The sequence below is a fragment of the Megalops cyprinoides genome, chromosome 15, assembly GCF_013368585.1.
Source record: "Megalops cyprinoides isolate fMegCyp1 chromosome 15, fMegCyp1.pri, whole genome shotgun sequence".
NCBI lineage: Eukaryota > Metazoa > Chordata > Actinopteri > Elopiformes > Megalopidae > Megalops > Megalops cyprinoides.
In genome coordinates, this window is record NC_050597.1 from 15,912,702 (window position 1) to 15,932,643 (window position 19,942).

A 19,942-nucleotide genomic window follows, 5' to 3' on the forward strand; every position below is an offset into this window, starting at 1 on the left:
AATGAAAGGAAAAGTAGAATGAATAAAGGGATGAAACATTTCATTAGACTCTGAAGAATTCCCCCACAGCTAGTGATGTCATTCTTGTATGACCTAATCTTGTACACGCTGGTAGTTGTTTTAAATCAGCTGTGTGGATATGAGTGTGATACCATGAAGTCTGTGAAACACTAGGCCACAGTGTCTTGCATTTGAGACAGAACAAAACTAGATTCCCTGGATTTCCGGAAATTTAATAAATGGATGTTTATTAAAGCATTTGTATACATAATGTAGAAATGAACTTTCAGTCAGCTTGTTTTGGATAACATGAGCATTCAAAATGAAACTGATCACTCTGTTTCTTACCCCCATCTAATTGTAAGTACTGATGGCAAATAAATCACTTTTCTTTAATCCTATCTGTGTGAAATTATATTGAATAATGATTTATAATGTTAGGACACAATTCACCTTTGCTTGTAGTTCATTCTCTTCAAGAAATTAAGACATGAATTCATTTATATGCTTTAATACCGTTTATTAAATATTGCATAATACTGAAATCACAGCAGTAAATAGTGTTCTGGTTTTAATTTAGTTTTGTAATTGTAACAGCACCGCAAATAGAAGCAAACAAACAAAACTGATGCAGAATGTGCGTTACAGCGAGCTGCAGTATACATACAGTAACATAATTGTTAATTAATAATGAATTAGAAGCATTATGTTACACTATAGTCCTCATATGGGTAATTGTGTTTTCTCCCATCACATACATTAAAACTTGCAAGACAACTATAAGAGTAATACTCTTAAATATGACACGGATATACTTCATAATGGTCAAACAATAATAAAAGCAAAATGAAAATAATGCACATTTCAGTAAAGCACATGTGATATAAGGCATGGTAATACCCACAATGTGGCAGCATGACATTACTTCCTCTGCAAGGGACACTCTGTGCTCTGCAGCTCCTCTTCTGTGCTTTGGGCAAATAAATGCGTAAAATTCAAAGAGCCGGATGACTTAGTTTTCCTTCTCTTGTGTTTCTCTATATAATATACATATTTACAATCCTACATTTGCCAGGCTTGTCAAAATGTGCATTCATGCTGAAAGTACTGAGATTTTTTTCTTTATACAAGTATATGTATATACTTCTGTAATTACGGCTTTACATTCATACATCCACATATCTTGGGGTGTTGAAGAGTGTCAACGCAGTTGGTTGCTCAATATTCTAATGTCTCATTCAACCATAAATACTGGTCGGCCTGGTTCTCATTATTTGTTATAGATAGCATTCATGTCTGGAGCAGAGCAAAGCTCTCCCTTCACCTCAACAACACTAAACTGCAATCAGCTTGTACATGGGGGAGGTGGTACTGTACAACAAACCTGCAGACAAATGGTGGAAACTATCAAAGTACAGTAATTAAACAACGACAACCAATACCATGAAGTAAGCAACCAATGGCTATGACATATCAACACTCACATTCACCATCACAATCATGAGTCATGGCATTTTTCAGCATAGATGGTAACACTTTATCTAATGTGCATAATTATAAAGTACATCGTTTCCAGACAATACCTGCATAAGTGCTTTATAATGCTGGAGATAAAGATTTATTAAAGTTCAAATCTGCTTATAAATTTTTTCATGTGACCCCTTCCTTCCTTGTCATTATGTGATACTCCTCGGTTGTAATACACTGTTCTTAACATATATAAATGCACATGTTGAAGATCATGGCAGGTTGATGGAAGAGCTGGTCTACAAACACATTATAATAATACACCTCATTTTCAGTGTTACTGAATATACATACATACTGGTGTGGTGGTGGGACCACAAACTCAAACTGCAAACAGTCAGTCCAAAGAGGGCACACTCCAGCCAGACCGGTTTAGAGAGTGACCAGTTCACTTTACCCAGTGGCCTGTAGTAGTGATACCAGATTGGACAGGCAGGTTCACGTCCAATCAGAGGCCCACCCTTTCCTAACACCCTCTAAATTCCCAAAAAACAGCTTGATCAGTGATGGCCCTCTAGAGGAAGAGGTGTCTTGAGGATCAAATTTCAGAGGAGCTGAGCTCTGTGGTTAAAAGGAGGACCTGGAGACTCTGCCCTGCCTCATAACTCCGCAGAGACGCTAACAAATGGCCGTCACAAACACAACCACTGAGAAATCTCAGCTGGCAAACCAACATGCCACGGGACTGTCACCAGGCCTACCCATGCTACATTATCATTCACACAGCGCTGTTATTATTAATAAACTGTACACACAGCATGGAGAGTTAACTATCCATTTGCTCAGTAAGGTTCTGCGGGGCTCGACAATAGCAGCTGCAAGGGGCAACCACACATTTGGATCAGGAGACCTCACAATCCTGAACTATTGCAGAAGACTGAATTTCAAATCAAATTCAAAGGTGAACCATACCCTTACAAAACGTGAATGAAACTTGCTTACAGTGGAAACCAACAACACTACTTTGTGCAGAATAGCATCCAGACAATAAATTTCTAATGAAATGTATGTAAGTAAGTAAATGAATGACTGAGTTGAATAGATATATTTTAATAAATAAACATTCCTTCATTAGCTGTAATCTCACTCCATGGTAACAACATTTTAGGTAGGTTTCAGCTGAAAATGGCATCCCAATGTGTTCTACAATAACATTCACCAGTACAGTGCATTAAAAGGCCTGTTGGCTGAACCCACCCGCACCACTGCTAAACTATAACTGTAAACTGTGGAACAGGCTCCTCGGAAAAATGTCCCGTTTTCTCTTTCAGAGATGATACATCTGGACAAATCAGATCCAGTGCTATTATTTTGTCCTTGTAAAAACTCTGATCTGAACACTGATCTAAAAAGACACTGTCTGACTCAAACCCTGGCAGAAGCTGGATGGATCAAACATTAGCTATAAATAGCACCTTTACATATAAACGTGGCATTTGCTACTAACCTTCTTTGTATTAATTTCAGGTTGTGTCTGCTCAACTTGCTCAACTGCACAACTCAACTTGTAAGTCTGAATTTGTAGCATTTTAAAAGGAATCAAACAAAGTAACCAATACCTGATCCATGTCTGAGTTTTCTCTAAGCTACAAATTTGCTTTAAACAAAATGTGACTTGAAATGCTGCCTCATATTCAATACATCTTATAAGATGAATTAAACCTCAAACTTAAAATCAAGATTTTTTAAATCTTGCTTCTTCAACAGGTTGCAAAGCAAGAACAGCAGTCAAACCCACTCATGTTAGTGATTTTAGTCTTCAGTGGATAATAGGCACTATATAAATTCCAAAAACAAGCATTTCAGAAAAGATTAACTGGCTGGGTGTAAGATAGATCATTCAACATATGACGGAACCAAAGTTCTTTCTACCTCCATCCAGGTATATTTCTATGCTTGTCTACTTTATATGTCTATTTTAAAGAATACCACCTGCCATTGACAACAGTTAAGTTATATCATATCAGAGTGTTATTAGAGTGATATTCAGTATACTGCATGTCTTTAAATATCTCAGATTCCATTGAGAGTAACCATATGATCTGACATGTGATCTCACTTTTGGATTAGACAGTCATAACAATGAGACAAATGTTTTTTGAAAGGCAGGTATGGACGGCAGATATATCAGTGTGAAGTTGGCAAACTTCCAATAAAAAGTTTCAACACTAGACTTTTATACACTCAGCAAACCACAGTCATCACTTTTCTACCCTGACAATATTCACCTTTGGGCCATGAAGTAAGTGTACCCAAATTCTCTGCATAACTGGACGAAGGACAAACCCCTGAATCCCTTAGGTTTTTCATCCTGTAAGGTGTACCTTATGCAACATTGGCTGCAAACCTGAAACTGAAAGTAACCTTTTTCAGTTATTACAAAGGTAAAGGCTAACACAGAAACATGATGAAACACAAGAGCACTTTTCATTCTTTAACTCTTGGAAAGCATATGCATGAAAGAAGTGAACCTTTAAATGAATCAGAGGAAACTGCCATTTCTTTAGTTTATATCATTGTTTATTTAGGCTTAAGTTTCATAGCATATCCATTTAATCATCAGTTTATTAAAACTGAGGAAGAGTGGTTTCTTACACAATAAATAAAAATGTCTATGATAATGAAAAGAATACCAGTGCTATAGCTAATGATAATGATGACGATAAAGACAGTGATGAATCGTAGAAATGATTAATCATAATCCAGGAATGTACTCAATGATTATTCCACAATTCCTTGTTAAACTGATAAATTTTAAAATATTTTTGTCTACATCATAAAATATATGACCATATTTACATACCTGTTGAAATATATCTTGAAACATAGGGGAGGCTTCAATACAAATGAAGTTATAAATAACTTATTTACAATATAATAAGTATGTGCAGATCTCACTCTTTATATATTCATGATATAAAGAATATTTATATGATAAAAATAAGAATCTGATGAAAGCGGTGATGATGATAATGATAATTATGATCATGATAATAATGATCATAATAAAAATGCCACAGCAAAGTAAGAAACCACTCTGTTTATCAATTCTTCTCTCCTATATTTGAGGATATGTTATGAAAATACAAAGCATAACCAAACAATAATATAAAATGGAACAGTAAAAAAAAAAGCAAATGATAAATAGTTCCTACAGACGTGGTAAATACGTATATACACTGAAGTCTGAATACAGGAATTTGGAGGCTGCACAGAATGTGTAGATTCACAAGTGAAGGTGACTGACAGGGAGATGTGGCTCCCAGCCTCTTTGTCTCTCAGACACAGACACACACACACACACTTGCTCAGCTAAGTTCATTGATAATTTGAAAAGTTCTTCATAAACCTCTGAACATGTTAGACTTCACCAATACAAAGTGAACTGTGAGTGCGACCTGGTATGCAATGGGACATTCATACTCCCACTAGATGAATGTTAAAATGTGAGTAAAGATAAAGGTATTTTCATAAAATCAGTCAAAAAAGTTGGAAAATTTGAATCTAAACACCACTGTAACATCTATGAAGTATTACTATCTTCAATAACTGTACTGTGACATGACAAGGTAGCCTGTATTGTAACTGTGCTTGTATTCATGTAAACAATATGGCAAGACTTCAATTTATATAGGCTTTCTCATAACTGAGGGGCTTGTGATGGACAGCTGGGGAGACACCAGCCAACGTACTCAGCTAACATTCTCACAACATTCTCACAACACTGTTAAAATATCCTGTGTGCCTGCAGAATGAAGAGCATGGCAGAGGGGCCCACCATACAGGAGAGTTTGGGCAGTGAATCTGTGGTTTTTCTCTCTCTCTCTTTCTTTCTCTCTTTCTCCTTTTCTCTCCTATCAGAAATAACTTCTGCACCACAGAAGAATCTCGCACCTCATTTTTCACATACCCAAACCTTTGCGTTCACCTGGCCAAGAGACAATTTGCAAAACACCTCTAGCGCAAATATATTGATTTGTTTTCCAAGCTCATCAGGGAGCCAAGGGATGTGAGTAGAATGCATTCAGAGAGGCTGTACAGTCTACAGTGTTTACAAATTAACAGGCTTCACATAGTTCCCTGGGAAAGTGCCAAACTCTTTTGTTCTTCTGGAGGTACCTATGAAAACAACAGAAAACAGAGAGAATTAATGATAGTCAGTGGGTAACCAAAAACACTTACTTTCATGCTGATGGAAGTCTCCTGGCTGCAAAAGCAGCACAACACATTTCTACTTTTTCTACTACACAAATCAGACATCTGCTCCATCAGTTGAACTGCTGTAGCCAGCATGGCATGTGTGTAGCACACACCCTTAGTGAACAATACAACCTATTGTTCTACAGCTGTGGGTGATCTGCAACGTGGGCATGAAACGCACCGACAAACCAGCCATCATCACATTTCTCCATGACGTTGACCAGATCTCCCTCCCGCAGCTCCAGCTCATCCTCGTTCTGTGGTACATAGCTATACAGGGCCTGGAAACTACAGGAAATGGCACAGAGTCACATAAAGACACACAGACTGACATTTTAACAAATGCCTGGTGGTATTGGTGTGAACATGCAGTTACTTAAAGGCATTTATAAACCACATTCCCATGAAAAGCAGGGCTGCCCTTTACTATAAGTGATATTGAAGGGATTATTCATATGAGGACAATTTGACAATGTGGGGACAGACCCACATACTGTTTACATGTCATTAGATGGAAAAGCGTTTCGTAAGTACTGGATATAACAATACTACTAACAATGAATTCTGAATCCATCATCATTACGTCCATGGTATCAAATGGAGACAAAGTTTAAATAAAGGACAGCTGGAAGAATTCTTTCCATTACTGCCATAACCATTCTTTTCAAAAATATGTACCCATAGCCACGTGCCAAAGTATGATTTTAACTCCACCTATCTTTAGAGAAGCAATGTTCTGGTGTATCTTGTGTCAATATGAACTAGCAGGGTTAGCAAATAGTTAAAACACAACAAAAATGTTTGGACATATTCGCATTGTAGTCTCTGCTACAAGTGAAAACCCTGGATTTGGTTCTTGAAATTCATGTTTAAATCAAAGACATAATTACTCTAACAAACGAATTATATATTCCAGGTTGATGCGATTTAAAATCAGTCCTGCCAGTATTCAGACGTCTATTAGTTGTCCTTCTGAGAATACCAGGGATTATTAGTTCACTTAATTGGTGGATAAAATCTGATTGGAAAAACATAATTCAAGGAGCTGACTATCAAACTTGAGCTATTGGTTTCTGTTGCCTGTCAAGTGCTGTATAGCATTTTTTCATGAAAGGGCCTTCATTAAATCAGACCTGAATTATTGACACAAGCAAGCAGGCTATGAAACAAGTATCCTCTACTAGTATGCTGACTCATTCATTCTCTGAGTGTCTGAGTGAATGGTCCTCTTAAAGAAAGGACAGTGATTTCATTCTGCGTCTAGATGAGAAGGATGATGAGGGATTCCCCAGTAGCTACAGCCCTTGAACTGTGCCTGTTTTTGCTGTTGTTTGGGGGGGGGGGGGGTTGGGCATGGGGTACTCACACTCCACAGCTGGGGCGGCTGGGCTCAGGGCTGCTGCTGTGTGACTGAGGTTGCTGGGAAACGATGAGAGACTGTTTACTGGGGTGGGAGGGCAGTTTGCGCACAGACTCAGGTGGACGGGAGAGGGTGCTGCAGTACCGCACCGATGTCTCGGCGATGTTCATGATCTCCTTGCACACCGCCTCCTAGTGGAGGGGATGGCGACGAACAGCCCAACGGCAAATTCCAATGCCCCCGTCCCACACACAACACCCACCCGCCAAACCCCAACCCACGGTGAGACAGAGGTAGGAGATGGATGTCGGTGGAGGGTTAGAGGGCAGGGAAGGAGGTTCAGGAGGCGTTCATAAGTATCAAGGTGGAAAGAAGTCCATTAAAACCAGGAAAACCAGGACAGATGGAGGTGGGGTCCAGAGGTAAGCATGGAAAAGCAAGACACCAAAGTAAGTTCATGTGCAATGTGAAATCACACCGGCCATCAGAAAAATTAACAGTTAGTTAACCTTTCAATAGAGTGTCAAAGCAGTTTAAAGCAGGCATGAAAGTTTGTATGACAAGAAGAAACACTAATGTCAAAGTTTGTTTGGAACAACTGCAGAAGGAAAGTAATCACATGCACATTAAAAAGAGCTGCCTGTGAGTCTCGTTTAAATAGTGAAAACTTGTATAGGAAGGTATGAGTCAGTGATGACAGGGTTAAATGAAAGGTTAATACAACAGTGAGGTTGGGGTGATGGAAAGGGAGTGCTCAAGATGGGCTGTTTTCAGTTTTATCAGCACCCTCTCCCTCTCTCCCATCCTTTCAGCTTTTCGAAATTAATAATTCATACACATACACATATATTTTAGTGCACAATCTATGAATGCACCATAAAATACCCGGCTAAATTACACTTTCTATTCAGTATGCGGTAACATATTAAAGCAACATCTTTGCAATCCATGACAACACCTTGCAGCAAAATTACATCTTACCGCAAATGAGTTGGCATTCACCACATTATCCTGGATGTCAAATAGCATAACAGGACTCCTGGAGGATCTTCCCTGGTAATCACTTTCATTCTTCACCAGCTAGTAACAAAGAAAAAAGCTTTTAGTATATACATGGCAGTATATCTTATTGTACTGTTTCAGAATACTGTTCAGTTCACACAAGTGTGGAGAAACGCATTTGTGGGTCAGTAACAGAACACCCTGAGTGACCAGGTGAAAACAGAAAACAAGTGCATATTTCACACAGAAATCCAAACGAAATGTAGAAATAGGCTTTATGTTGTATAAGTACAGCAGCTAAATGTAGAAATGTAAAATCCTGATTTTAAACCAACTGCCCACGGGACCAATTGACAACTTACAGCTTACCTATGGTTGTTCCTGAAACCCTACTGTATGACAGCACAGTACTAGGTCAGGATCAATCCAAAATTTAAAACAGTATCAATACATGTTAGGATATCATTGATCAGGATCATTAAAATTTATTTTATCATTAACATTTAATATTACAGTGTTTTTGGTTTCCTCGGAAATAACCACAGGTAGCCTTCACAAATTTGGTTTATGCCATGAGACACAAAATGTTGCCCATTTACTCAAAAATCGCCCCAATATATTGATTTAGGGTTAGTTTTCCTACATCATGCTACTGTTTGTGACCGTACAGTGGTCACCCACACCATAAGGAGCAGGATATTAGAGTCATCCTACTCTGGATGACCACTGTACCTGCTGATTTATGCAAAGGAGTATTGACCAACTACACTAGCATCTCATCTTCTCCATGCAAATGACTTGAAACTCCCAAATTCCAAGAGTTAGCAGTGTGGACAGAGATGGAAATCCCTTGAGTCATGCAGTACAAGGATATAAAAGCCCATTCAGAGGCTAACCAGGTAACCATACAGGTTGTCAGACTAGCTATATTGAGGAGTAAAAAAATCTAAGCAAAAACAGTCAAGGCAGACATATAGCTAAATCTCAAACACAACATTCATTTAGAACACGTCAGCTCTGCATTCGGTTCCCATTCCGCTGTAATGGAGCTGCTGCATTATGGGAAAGACTGGTTAATGTGCACAGTGACTTTCTGAGGCTCTGTGAGATGCAGCACCACACACCATGCAGGTGATACCTCTCCTGGGGTGCTGGCCAACTCCCCCAGAGCCTCCCGTTCGCTCCCCCTGTCCAGCTCTGCCCCCTCCCCCAGGAGGCTGCTCAGGGGGTTCGTTGCCCCCAGCCAGCCCTCCAACCCCGCTCCACCGCAGGGGCTGAGGCTGCGGGAGAGGCGGGGCGAGGGCGGGGACAGCAGAAACTCCTCCCCCTGGGGAGGGGTGAAGGTAAGGTAGGGAGTGGCCGAACTGGGCCGGGGAGGGTGGGGCGGAGGCAGGGGGGAGGCAGAGGGCGAGGCGGCGGGGGACACGAGGTAGGGGCTGCTGCTGACGGGAGGGGTGGGGCTGGCGGAGAGGGAGGGTGGGAGGTACTCTCCCCAGCGGTAGGAGACAGAGGGCGGAGGGGGCAGGGGGGGTGTCGGGGCCGCAGGGGGGCTGCAGCCAGTCCCCATGGTCAGAGAAATCCATTCAGAGGAGATGGCGTGCATCTCAGGGGACACGGAGCGCCGGTCGGAGCGGGGCAGGGGGAGGGGGGCAGTGGTCAGACGGTTTCGAAGGGGCTTAGGGACAAGCAGGTTGACAGGTAGAAAAGGACGAGAAGTGAAAAGTTAAATGAGGATGAAAAATTGATGTAAGACTTTACAGCTCTTTTCTCACTTAACCTTAGAGCAGATATTACTTTGCTCTTTGTTTCAGTGAAACAATAACCACCCTGAAGGAGGTTTAGGTAATGACATGATAATATTACACAGTTAACAAACGTTACCATTATCCTATATTCTGAGCTGTAAAGTTCAAACAACAAAACAACTGGAAGAGTACTCGGGTTGGAATAATGAAAAAAGAACTCTAACCGTGTAGAAAACAGCAATAAACACTGCACAATTATCTAGTATCCTGTTCAACAACAGCAGACAAAACGAAGTTTAGTGGGGAACTCCTAGTGGTTTAGCAAAGTGATGCCAGATTTCCCCACAACAACACCAACAGGTAGACATGCCATTGCTCTTTGCAGTGGGATGTAGATTTTCACTGAATCACCCTCTGAGTAAAACTGTACACTGAAAGTTAAAACCTGTTGAGATAAACCCTTTTTTGTTTCTTTAATGTTTGCTTTCCTGGTAAATGTGTGATTATTTGAGCTGAGGAAGCCAACTGAGTTGCCTGGCCAACTGCTCACCTGTGGGGAGGCGTTGCTGCTGCGACTTGGCGACTGGCTGATGGGAGGGTCAGGGTAATCCACACCGTTCTTGACCCTTGGCCGTTTGTGCACCTCGATGTAGGTGACAGGGAAGATGCCCTGGCGATTAGTGCCGGCGATTTTACCCTCATACCAGTTTTCATCCACACGGCGGATTAGCGTTATCCGCTCCCCCTGCAGGGAGACATAGAAATGCCATCTGCAAACACTAACGCGACAATCAAAGTGGTTCACTGCGCTGTCTCATCAGAGAGATTAATGCGATTGAGTTACACAGCAAACAAAAATGACATTGACAGGGAAAATCACTGATGTCAGGCAATGACAAATATGTAAGCCCTGTTCTACCACTGTGCTTTCAACAGTAGGTGAAACCTAAGGTCACATTTACCATAATTTTGATAAACCCACTAGAACATATGTATTTTTGAGCAGGTTAATCATATTTCTCTTCAGACACCATTCCAAAGATATCCATGGCTACACAACAAGTTCAATGACTATGTGACATCTTTTACTACCTTTTACAGCATATGCGGCAAATATTTTTCAAAGACAGCTAAAACCTCAGGGGAATGACTGAGACACAGCTGCACTGTTACTTCAGAGAGACAAAAAACTAGAGCAGCAGCAAGCCTGCAACCAGCCAGCCTAGGAACATTAGCCGACTGATGAATGTCACAACACTGCAGGAACGCTATTTGCTTTTTTATCTTGTCTTGTGCAATGCGGGTTTTCCTGTCTTGTAAATTTTACAGGGTTGCTTGCACCCTGCGTCTCTTTAAAGAAAATTACATACTATCTGGTAGGAAATGTTACTGATGTGTCACCTTATAAGAGGTGAAGCTGCCATCTAAGCCAGAAAAGACTGTGCTCCACATAAAAAACACTATAGCTGGTTCAGATCTGTGAGTCACTGATGGATACGATGGCCACGATGAACACAAGGTATCAATCACTACTTCCCATCACCACTGTCTCCCTCACCTTTCTGAAAGACATCTCCACTGCTGTGTCCCCAGTGAAGTTGAAACGGGCCAGGGCTTCGCCGTACTCCAGCACCTGGACCGGGGCTTGCTTCTTTGGCTGGGCCTTTTCTGTAGGTGGCAGGAGCTGGAACACATGCACCAACTTCACAAGCCCTTCCCTCAAATCTTAATTTGGCATGATTAGAAAAATATTGTTGCACTAAGCACATAAAGTCATGTATGTGGTTGGCGGGATGCACTTCTTTTTATTTTAACAGCAAATTGCTGACTGTTCAGACAAATTGAACAACTCTGGAAAATATTAATACGTGAATTACAATGAATTTAATACACATAAATAAGGCAGTAAAGTAAGGTATAAGTATGTATCCAATTTCATAATCATTTATACAGCTGGATATTAACTGCAGCAATATATGTTAAGTTCCTGACTCAAGGACTCAACAGAAGTGGTGGTTCAAGCCTTCTGGTTGCCAGCCCTGTCACCTATCCACCCCACTGTACTCTCTCCCTCAAGATGAACTGCTTTTCATCGCTGTCTGTAAGGCTGACATGATGATGCGTCTCTGGATCTACAGCTGAAACAGTATTGTAATGATTCACAAAGGCTCATCTATGTGTTATTGCTGCTTCCCCATGTCAAACCTTTGTTAGACTGAGTTATGTGAATGTTGGCTCACTACATGGGCCAATGAGATTGTGATCTGATCGGTGTCTGAAGCCTTCATCCTCTCTACAATGAATGAAACAGAATTACCTCCACGTAACTTCGAGGGAAAATCCCCACTCTGCCATGGTGCTCTCCTTCATACCAGTTCTGATCGATCTGTCGACAGATGTACACAATGTCTCCTTTTTGAAAAGGTAACTCCCTGACAAGAAAAGACCACAGGTGTGAGCACAGCTGTCTCAGTAACTCTTTAATCCAAACTCTTTTAATTCCAAATGTAAACACCTATGTGATCATTTACATAAACACTAAATACTGTAGCTGATAGCTCTGGGCAGTGAAACATATTTAATTCATTGTGTATTTTGTCCATTTTCCTGAACAGTAGGTTACATTACTAATATCTTGTACAATATGTAAAAATTGGAGCACATCTTTACCACAATCAACTGAACACTGGATGTGGATTTAATTTCAGGTACTTTTTTCATATTTTTTTCATATAACCTAATCATATGGTTGAGATTTGTTGTAGTGTCTTGAAAAACAATAAGGCGTTCTTTACTTACTTTAATGTTTCAGCTTTGAAGTCAAATTTGGCCAGGGCAGGTGTCCTCTGTAAATACACAATCCTTAAATTATGCAATCAAAGTGAACACAGTTTCATCACACATTCAATCACCTGTGATTGTCACATGATCACTTGGGTGCTGTTTTATTTGGATTCTTGCACTCAGCGTCTTTCTTGACTGTCAGTGTTTTGGCTTCTAGCACACAAACTGTACAACTGATAAGAGTCAATAATTGGAGAAAACAGTTTCCTTGTGACATATGATATGAAGACTACTTTCAGTTTTGTCTGTTTTTGTACAGCTAGGAAACAATCAAGCGCAACGGTGCTAAACAGATTTACAACAAAGGCCAAATCAAACAAAATCACAATCTGTCCTTTTCAATGTCACGTTCTTTAAGCGAGGTTTTATAACTTTCACTTATTGCATCATTCTTAATAAGACATTAAAATTCCTTTCCTCCATTTCAGTTAAATAAAATCATAAACCATCACACATAGTTATGTCTTGCACATTAAACGCACATTTCTGCAGGATAGCATCGAGGCATTCCGCTTCTGTAAGATGGTAATGTAACAGCAGCTGCTTTGTAGTAGTAACACTGTTTGCAGGTACAATAATATAACAGCAACAATACTCAGATAATGTACAATACTGCTAAGTGTAATGCTGGACTCAAGCACACATGTTTGCATATTCGTGTGAAATGAGGATTGAGGTCAATTACTCGTGGGAGGCTTGCCCTTTTGGCATCCCCGATCAGCTCAGAATATTCCAGCAATGACAGGAATGCAAGAGACGCCTGCATCCCAGTCTGCTGGTAGATGGTGTGCTTGCAGTGCAGTTGCACAAAGAAGTGCAGTCAACAATCCAAAGAAAACAGAACACAGTTCAGTGTGTCAGAGGTGACTGAATGAAATCACAAAGCAGCTGGCCATTCAATGACAATGACAAACAGGTCAGTGTTATTTTTTTCTATAACCTGTCTGTGTTCCACAGCTTAGAATAAAACAAAATATGTGTTCTAAGTCCTATGACAAAAAGGCAGCACTGCCTTCATTTCACAGATGTTATCGGATGACTGTAGTGCAGTTTGTTTATTTTCATTGCAGCCGGTATACAATGGATTTGATGATGAATACAATTATCGGTATACTTCCATACTGATTGATTTCATTAAAACTTTAAGTAAGACATGTCTTCTGATAAATGCACATTGAGTCCACATTCCTAGACACAGTGGTACACAGACATGCTAATGTCCTAATCGAAAGGAAGGAGAAAGTAAAATATATGTGCTTCTCTGCTACTGCAGAGTTGCTCAGGTTGTAGTTGCTCAATGCACAGTATTGAGTTACATGAATCTATAGAGAGTAACAGAATATGAAAGTTGTGTAGAAAGCCAGCTAGCTTGCAGAAAACTCTGCAAAAGGGGCTGGAGTGAAAACATCTGGAAGGAGTGCATAGCATTATCCCTCTGAGTCTGAACATAATGTCTGACATTGGCTGATCTGCACAGATAATGTGCCGTACAGTAGAAGCACGGGTCACACGCTCTGATGTCCTGGAGGGCAAATGTTTAAACAGGATTAAAAACAACACCTTAAGGAAAACTTCCCTTTGGCCAGGGTCTATACTGAAGAGTATAAAGCAGCCCTGAGTAACAATCTGACCTTTGATTTGTGTAGCAAAACATGTCGTATTTTCTTTCCTTCATTAAAAACTCTTCTTTTTTTTCTTCCACTTATTATGTAGCTCTGACGTCAAACTCAGAAAGCAAGAAAAAGCCTTGTATGCAGCTTTGGGATAGTTCCAGGGTTATTCATGTGCAGCGTCTTGTGGTATTTGTGGTTTGTATCTTGCAAACAGATGGGGCTTTTTAACTAAAAACCTGCTTGCACAAACATTTCAGCCCTTTTCTTGTGACATTCTTTTTCAGGTAAAGGTTGCAGTGTTGAGCATGAACTTTTCTGATATAGGGAGACTGAACTTCTTAACAATGACAGATGTCCATCAAACTGTCCCAGGCAGGAGAAAATCCCCCATGTGGCTGTTTACTGCCTACTAGCATAGTGCTCAGGTAAACTTAATCAGCTGGGTGAGAGCACTAACTATATCCTCTTAAATTTGACAACCATATGAATTTTTGACAGCTTGTTGTTAAAAAAAGAAAAAAACTAAAACCATTCACTGAGTACAAGGATGAGCTGATATTTCATTCCATGTTTTATCAAATTGTGACAAGTCTCTCTCAATAAGATGTCCTACTGAATCAGCACCCTGGGTTAAATGATATCTGAGAATAAGAGATTATACCATAAACCAGTTTGAAGTCTTCTTCCAGGATTTGGGATTAAGGCCTAACAGCACTGCAGTGTTTGAAAAGCATTTGTTTGGAGGGTTGAAAGAGTCAAGCTGACTGGTGCCTGCCTACCTCTGAGCCGGACTTCCGCTTCTCGGTGTTGTCGATGTTGAGCAGGTCTCCGAATCGTTCATTGGTGATGAACTGGTGGTGTGTGAGGAAGTGACTGGTGTGTCGCCGGGATGCGGTGTCTGCCTCCTCCTGCTCCCGCTTCAGACGTCTCTGCTCTTCCAGAATTTTCTGTGAGGAACAGTGCATCATTATCATCATTTCACATGAAATAGCTTTTTAAAATCTTGAGTTATGCTATTTTTAAACACCAAAACACTTTAAGACAATTGCTGCAGTAAACATTTACAGCTTTATATTGTTATTTGCGTACTGTTATATGCAATACACTGGTAGCAATACACTAGGAACAGGAGGAACATTATAACAACTGTAATATCACAGATAAACAGAATGAAAATAGTAACGTGTTTATCTAAAATTTATCCCAGTCTATGTTCGTATTTACAGTCTCATTAAAATGCATAAATAACTTCTTTGCTCACCTGCATATAGAGTACATGGGAAAGTGTAGTATGGAAACACTGAATATGAGTGATATTTCAGCTTAGTTAGAATGTGGAAATCTTACCTCTTTATCCCCATACCGCCTCCGGAGAGCTTCCTCTGTGTTTTCAGTGTGGTCACCGAAGTGGCGTGGAGAATCAGAATCTACTCAGGAAACAGTAAGAATCAGCACTTTGCAACCATAACAAAGAGAGTGTATTAAATACTCATCATGAGCATGTTGACGTGTTTAAACCTAATAATTCACTGTTCAAACACGAATGCAGGCAACACATTATTGCATAAGCCCCAATAAAACATCCTTTAATCAGGCAGTCGCCAAATCACAACATTCATGTAAAATCAGATATGCTTTGATTAAAGGGTGTATATATGGAGAGGTTAGATTGCACTTTGTTCAACACAGCAAAACAAAGCAGATGACATATATACAGCATTGTCCTGTACATATCAGTGTGGAGCCAGGAAAACACACATACACACGCATATATGTACGGTAATATACATATATACATATAGATACACAGATGGATAGATGTTTTGAAAGAAGTGATACATGGGTAACACACCTTGAGTGCTTGAAAGAGAAACAAAAAAGTAAAACAATTGAGACATGCTGTTAGACACCTCACCACGTCACATGCTACCACTTCCAGTTTGTACCTGCAGTGTTCCTCTTTCAATACAAACATACTATGAGCAGGACCACATGCTTTTCAATAGATAAGAAGATGAATACAAGGAAAGCTATAAGACAGATGTGCAAATATTGCTGTAGTCAAGCTCTGCTGTATTTCAGTGCCTTCATAGAGTGCATTTGATAATTATGACTATTTGGAACATACAAGAAAACATGAGTGCAAGAAGCACACTTGTCAGGATCATCATGGCAGCAATCACCACATGGTTCACCAATGAGCAGGATGTATATTTCACTTGATGTTTTAAAGGTGTTAGAAATTACATTTTAAACATTGTTCAACTGCAGCAAGTAGTCATGTATTGTCCCGCACTGTAATAGCTCACACTGCAATAGTACCATGCTGTAAGTAGGCATCACTGTAGAGCATTTCATTGTAGAATAACCATGTGATGGTATTAGCTCACACTACAGAGAGGTGATATAATGCTCAATACACATCACATTTGTACAGATATTAACACACACAGCAAGCCCATAAAGAGGTCATTATGAATGAGTTATGTGAATGAATTCTGAAGAAAAAACAACAATAAACCAACAAACAAAAAACACAACATTACACTATATTAACAGAACATAGTGGATACTGTTATAATTATAACAAAAATATTCTCATGTTAATTCTCTTTGTGACAAGTTTTCATTCTGATAACTAAACTGTTTTTTTCATGAAAGATCAAAGCCAATTTACTTGACAAATCAAAATCAGTGAACACAAATGATAGTGGATGATAATTAAATCTATTGTTTAGTGGTAGTCTGAAAGTCAAATTAAATGAAACTTTGATCCACTGGCTAACCACTATCCATAACCCAGCCTTGTCCATGCTGTGGAAGCCTAACAAAGATACAGAGCATGTATTGCTGTGAAGAGACTACCCCCTTATTAGCTGTTTGGAAATCACTTTGAAAACATTACATTATCAGGGCTCTGTGCTGAAACACACAATAAGTCTTCCATCAAAATAGCTGACTGAAGAAATGACAAAATTATTTATACCATTCATTAAAATGATTCATGATTATTTACTGACCTTTGGAATTGATTTGTCCTGACATGCATTATACAAGTATTGATTTGCCTGTAAATAGCATGTATCATATACGGAACACCCTGACCCTGATCTTTCCACTAGTAGAGTCGTGACTGTGTTAATTAAATCAACCCATCTGTATCCAACCAAAGAATTCTCAGAATCAGGGTAACTTGGGTTAACTATTAGTGCCACCAAAAGAGATCCCCTTGCTATATAACTCTCTTTACATAGATCAAAGCAGCTAATGTTATTATCCATAGTCCAACCTGGTACAAATTCACGCACAACGCAAAGACATCCATGGATGAACTTTAGAGAAAATCACATAGCTTTCACAAAGCAGCACGCACCCCTCACTCTTTCAACAACACAACCTGACAGACGAAAATGAAAGACATCGACAACACAGATGTATGAATAGTCAGACCGACAACAAACAAGGAAATATAGACAAACATGCACACTATGTACACACACTTACACATGACCAAAGTTTGCAGGTAACCCTCCTTACATTACACCCTTAGATGGCTACAATTTTGTTGTCCTAAAAATTTGCGTGGGCATGACCGGTGGACGCGTCCATAGCCAGGAAACGATACTAATTCATGGCAAGATGCAGCACCAGCAAACACCACACAGACAGAAATGGAGACTGCGGGCATCATTGCTTTGTGACGACAAAAAAGGAGATGCAAAAGAAAACGAGACCGGAGAGTAATGAGTGGCCGCAGAGATGGGGAGTGACACTTGTGAAAGGATGGAAATAGCCACCTCGGTGGTGCGGCGCCATCGGATGCAGGACATTTCTGTTGGAGTCCAGGCTGTCCTGGGCCAACCCAACATGGCCGCCGTTAAGGAGACGTTGGCAGCCAGGCGCTGGGGATGACGGGGAACCCTCCCCATTGCTCAGCCTCTCCAGAACCTCCAGGGAAGACATGCGCTGCGGGATAAGTGGCTTTGGGTCGCCTGAGACACAGGAGTTGCTGTTTTCTGAGAGGGGCAGCTTGAGGCTGCTTGCTGTGGCTTTTGTGGCTGAAAAAGCCGTAGTCTTTTTCACTTGTTGACTGAGTAGCGTTTTTTTCAAGCGAAAGGGTGCTGGTCCCATGAGGAACAGACTCCCAGGAAAGGCTTTCTTTCTGTCTGGCACGGCCTGCTTGTCTCGTTGGGCCAGGGCCTGCTGCTTCTCATGGCGGCGGATAGTGGTGAATCGGGTGTAGGAAGCTGGGCAGGTCCCTTTGCACTTGCTGGGCTTGTGTTGGTGGTGAAGATGGGGGTGGTGCAGGATAGGCGTGGCTGTGGTGCAGGGGGAAGAGCTATTGGCTGAGGCATGGGAGCAGCTGTGGTCTACCTCCGTCTCCGTCCCTGGGGGAGACTCAGCCCTCGTGTTGTCGCTGAACTCCGACGACGGCAACTCCTCTGCCACCTCACTCCCGGACACCGAGTCCTCTTTCACCACAGGCGGGTCCTCCCTTGCAGGCGGATCTGTCATGAGCAAGGACTCGGCAGAGACAGCAGAGGTCATGTAGGAAGGGGCGGGGCCGGGGACGGGGCCGCTGTGCAGCGTGGGCATGGAGCAGGAGCGCTGGATGATCTGCTCAAACTCCGTCACTCGGGAGGAAACGGCGTGCCGGGGGACAGTCCCTGGCTCCTCGCCCTCCCCCTTCTCCACCCCCCCGCAGCCCTCCCTCTCAAACAGCGAGGCCAGACTGCGCACACTCCCACGGGGACTGGAGCCCTCCGAGCCCGGCCGGCGGATGTGGTGCATGGTCCTGTACATGGCGGTGAACTCCGCCGTGGTCCTCCAAGTGGGGCTGCTGGCGCCGCACTCCGGCAGGCCGTTGGCACTGCCCGCCCTCCTCTCGGCCTTGGCGTCAGGGTTTGGCCCTCCCTGGCTCAAGGGCGTTCCCCTGCTCCCACCATCCCGCAGGTCCTCACAGCTGTGCGCCTTCGGGCGCCTCGCGGGTTCCGCTTTCACTTCCCGAGCTTCGCCGCTCGAGGGCAGCAGCTTGGGTTTGAACTTGGAGGGCAGGATTTCAGGGAGGCAGGCTTTGGCGGCAGATAAAGGCTTCTTATTCTTACACGGGTAACCAAGCGAACTACTGGCAAGAACTGATGGGCTATTTACAGAGGAAGAAGGTGAAATTATGTAGCCATTCCCACCTTTATGGTCCACTGGTAAGCATGCAGGACAACAGAATAAACAGTATATTAGGTGACATTGATCACAGGTTGACATATACTAACACACGCAGCTCCCTACAAATTATCCAAAATTATTGGATAAAGCCATCAACATTGCACACACATTACAGTAAGTCAACAGTTGGAAGACCCAGGACAAAAAGGAATTGGGGTACATCAAACTCAACTCTATTCACATAAAATCGTTCCACAAGACACAACAAAGTCAAGGCATGAAAGATGCAAGGCTTTTCACTGCTGCATCATGTTCTAAACCAAAAAAACTGAAACAAACGAACAAACAAATGTATAAAAACTGCTGCTCTTGGTGATGGAGCTCAAAATCCTCCTCCTCAGGACAAATGCATACAACAACTCCCACTATTAGAATGTGAGATGAGGAGGACAAGAAAAGAAAGTGAATCACTTAAATACTTTTCACAG

The 19,942-nt window shown here is 41.4% G+C and overlaps 1 protein-coding gene across 3 annotated transcripts in view; it reads right to left on the reverse strand.

The window, feature by feature from the left end:
• Positions 1-4,505: 4,505 nt before the first annotated feature.
• LOC118789884 (sorbin and SH3 domain-containing protein 1) overlaps positions 4,506-19,942 on the reverse strand; it is a 73,312-nt gene continuing 57,875 nt past the window's right edge. The window contains exons 17-28 of one of the 3 annotated variants that reach the window (XM_036546606.1): positions 18,089-19,489; positions 15,639-15,718; positions 15,071-15,238; positions 12,634-12,680; positions 12,152-12,266; positions 11,393-11,518; positions 10,385-10,579; positions 9,228-9,764; positions 8,069-8,167; positions 7,094-7,278; positions 5,909-6,015; positions 4,506-5,646 (exon numbers count right to left, since the gene is read on the reverse strand). In XM_036546606.1, the coding sequence (XP_036402499.1) occupies positions 5,579-5,646; positions 5,909-6,015; positions 7,094-7,278; positions 8,069-8,167; positions 9,228-9,764; positions 10,385-10,579; positions 11,393-11,518; positions 12,152-12,266; positions 12,634-12,680; positions 15,071-15,238; positions 15,639-15,718; positions 18,089-19,489 (3,128 nt within the window). In that variant the 3' untranslated portion in view covers positions 4,506-5,578. The remainder of the gene's footprint in view (positions 5,647-5,908; positions 6,016-7,093; positions 7,279-8,068; positions 8,168-9,227; positions 9,765-10,384; positions 10,580-11,392; positions 11,519-12,151; positions 12,267-12,633; positions 12,681-15,070; positions 15,239-15,638; positions 15,719-18,088; positions 19,490-19,942) is intronic. The other 2 variants (XM_036546608.1, XM_036546607.1) reach the window with 2 other exon arrangements.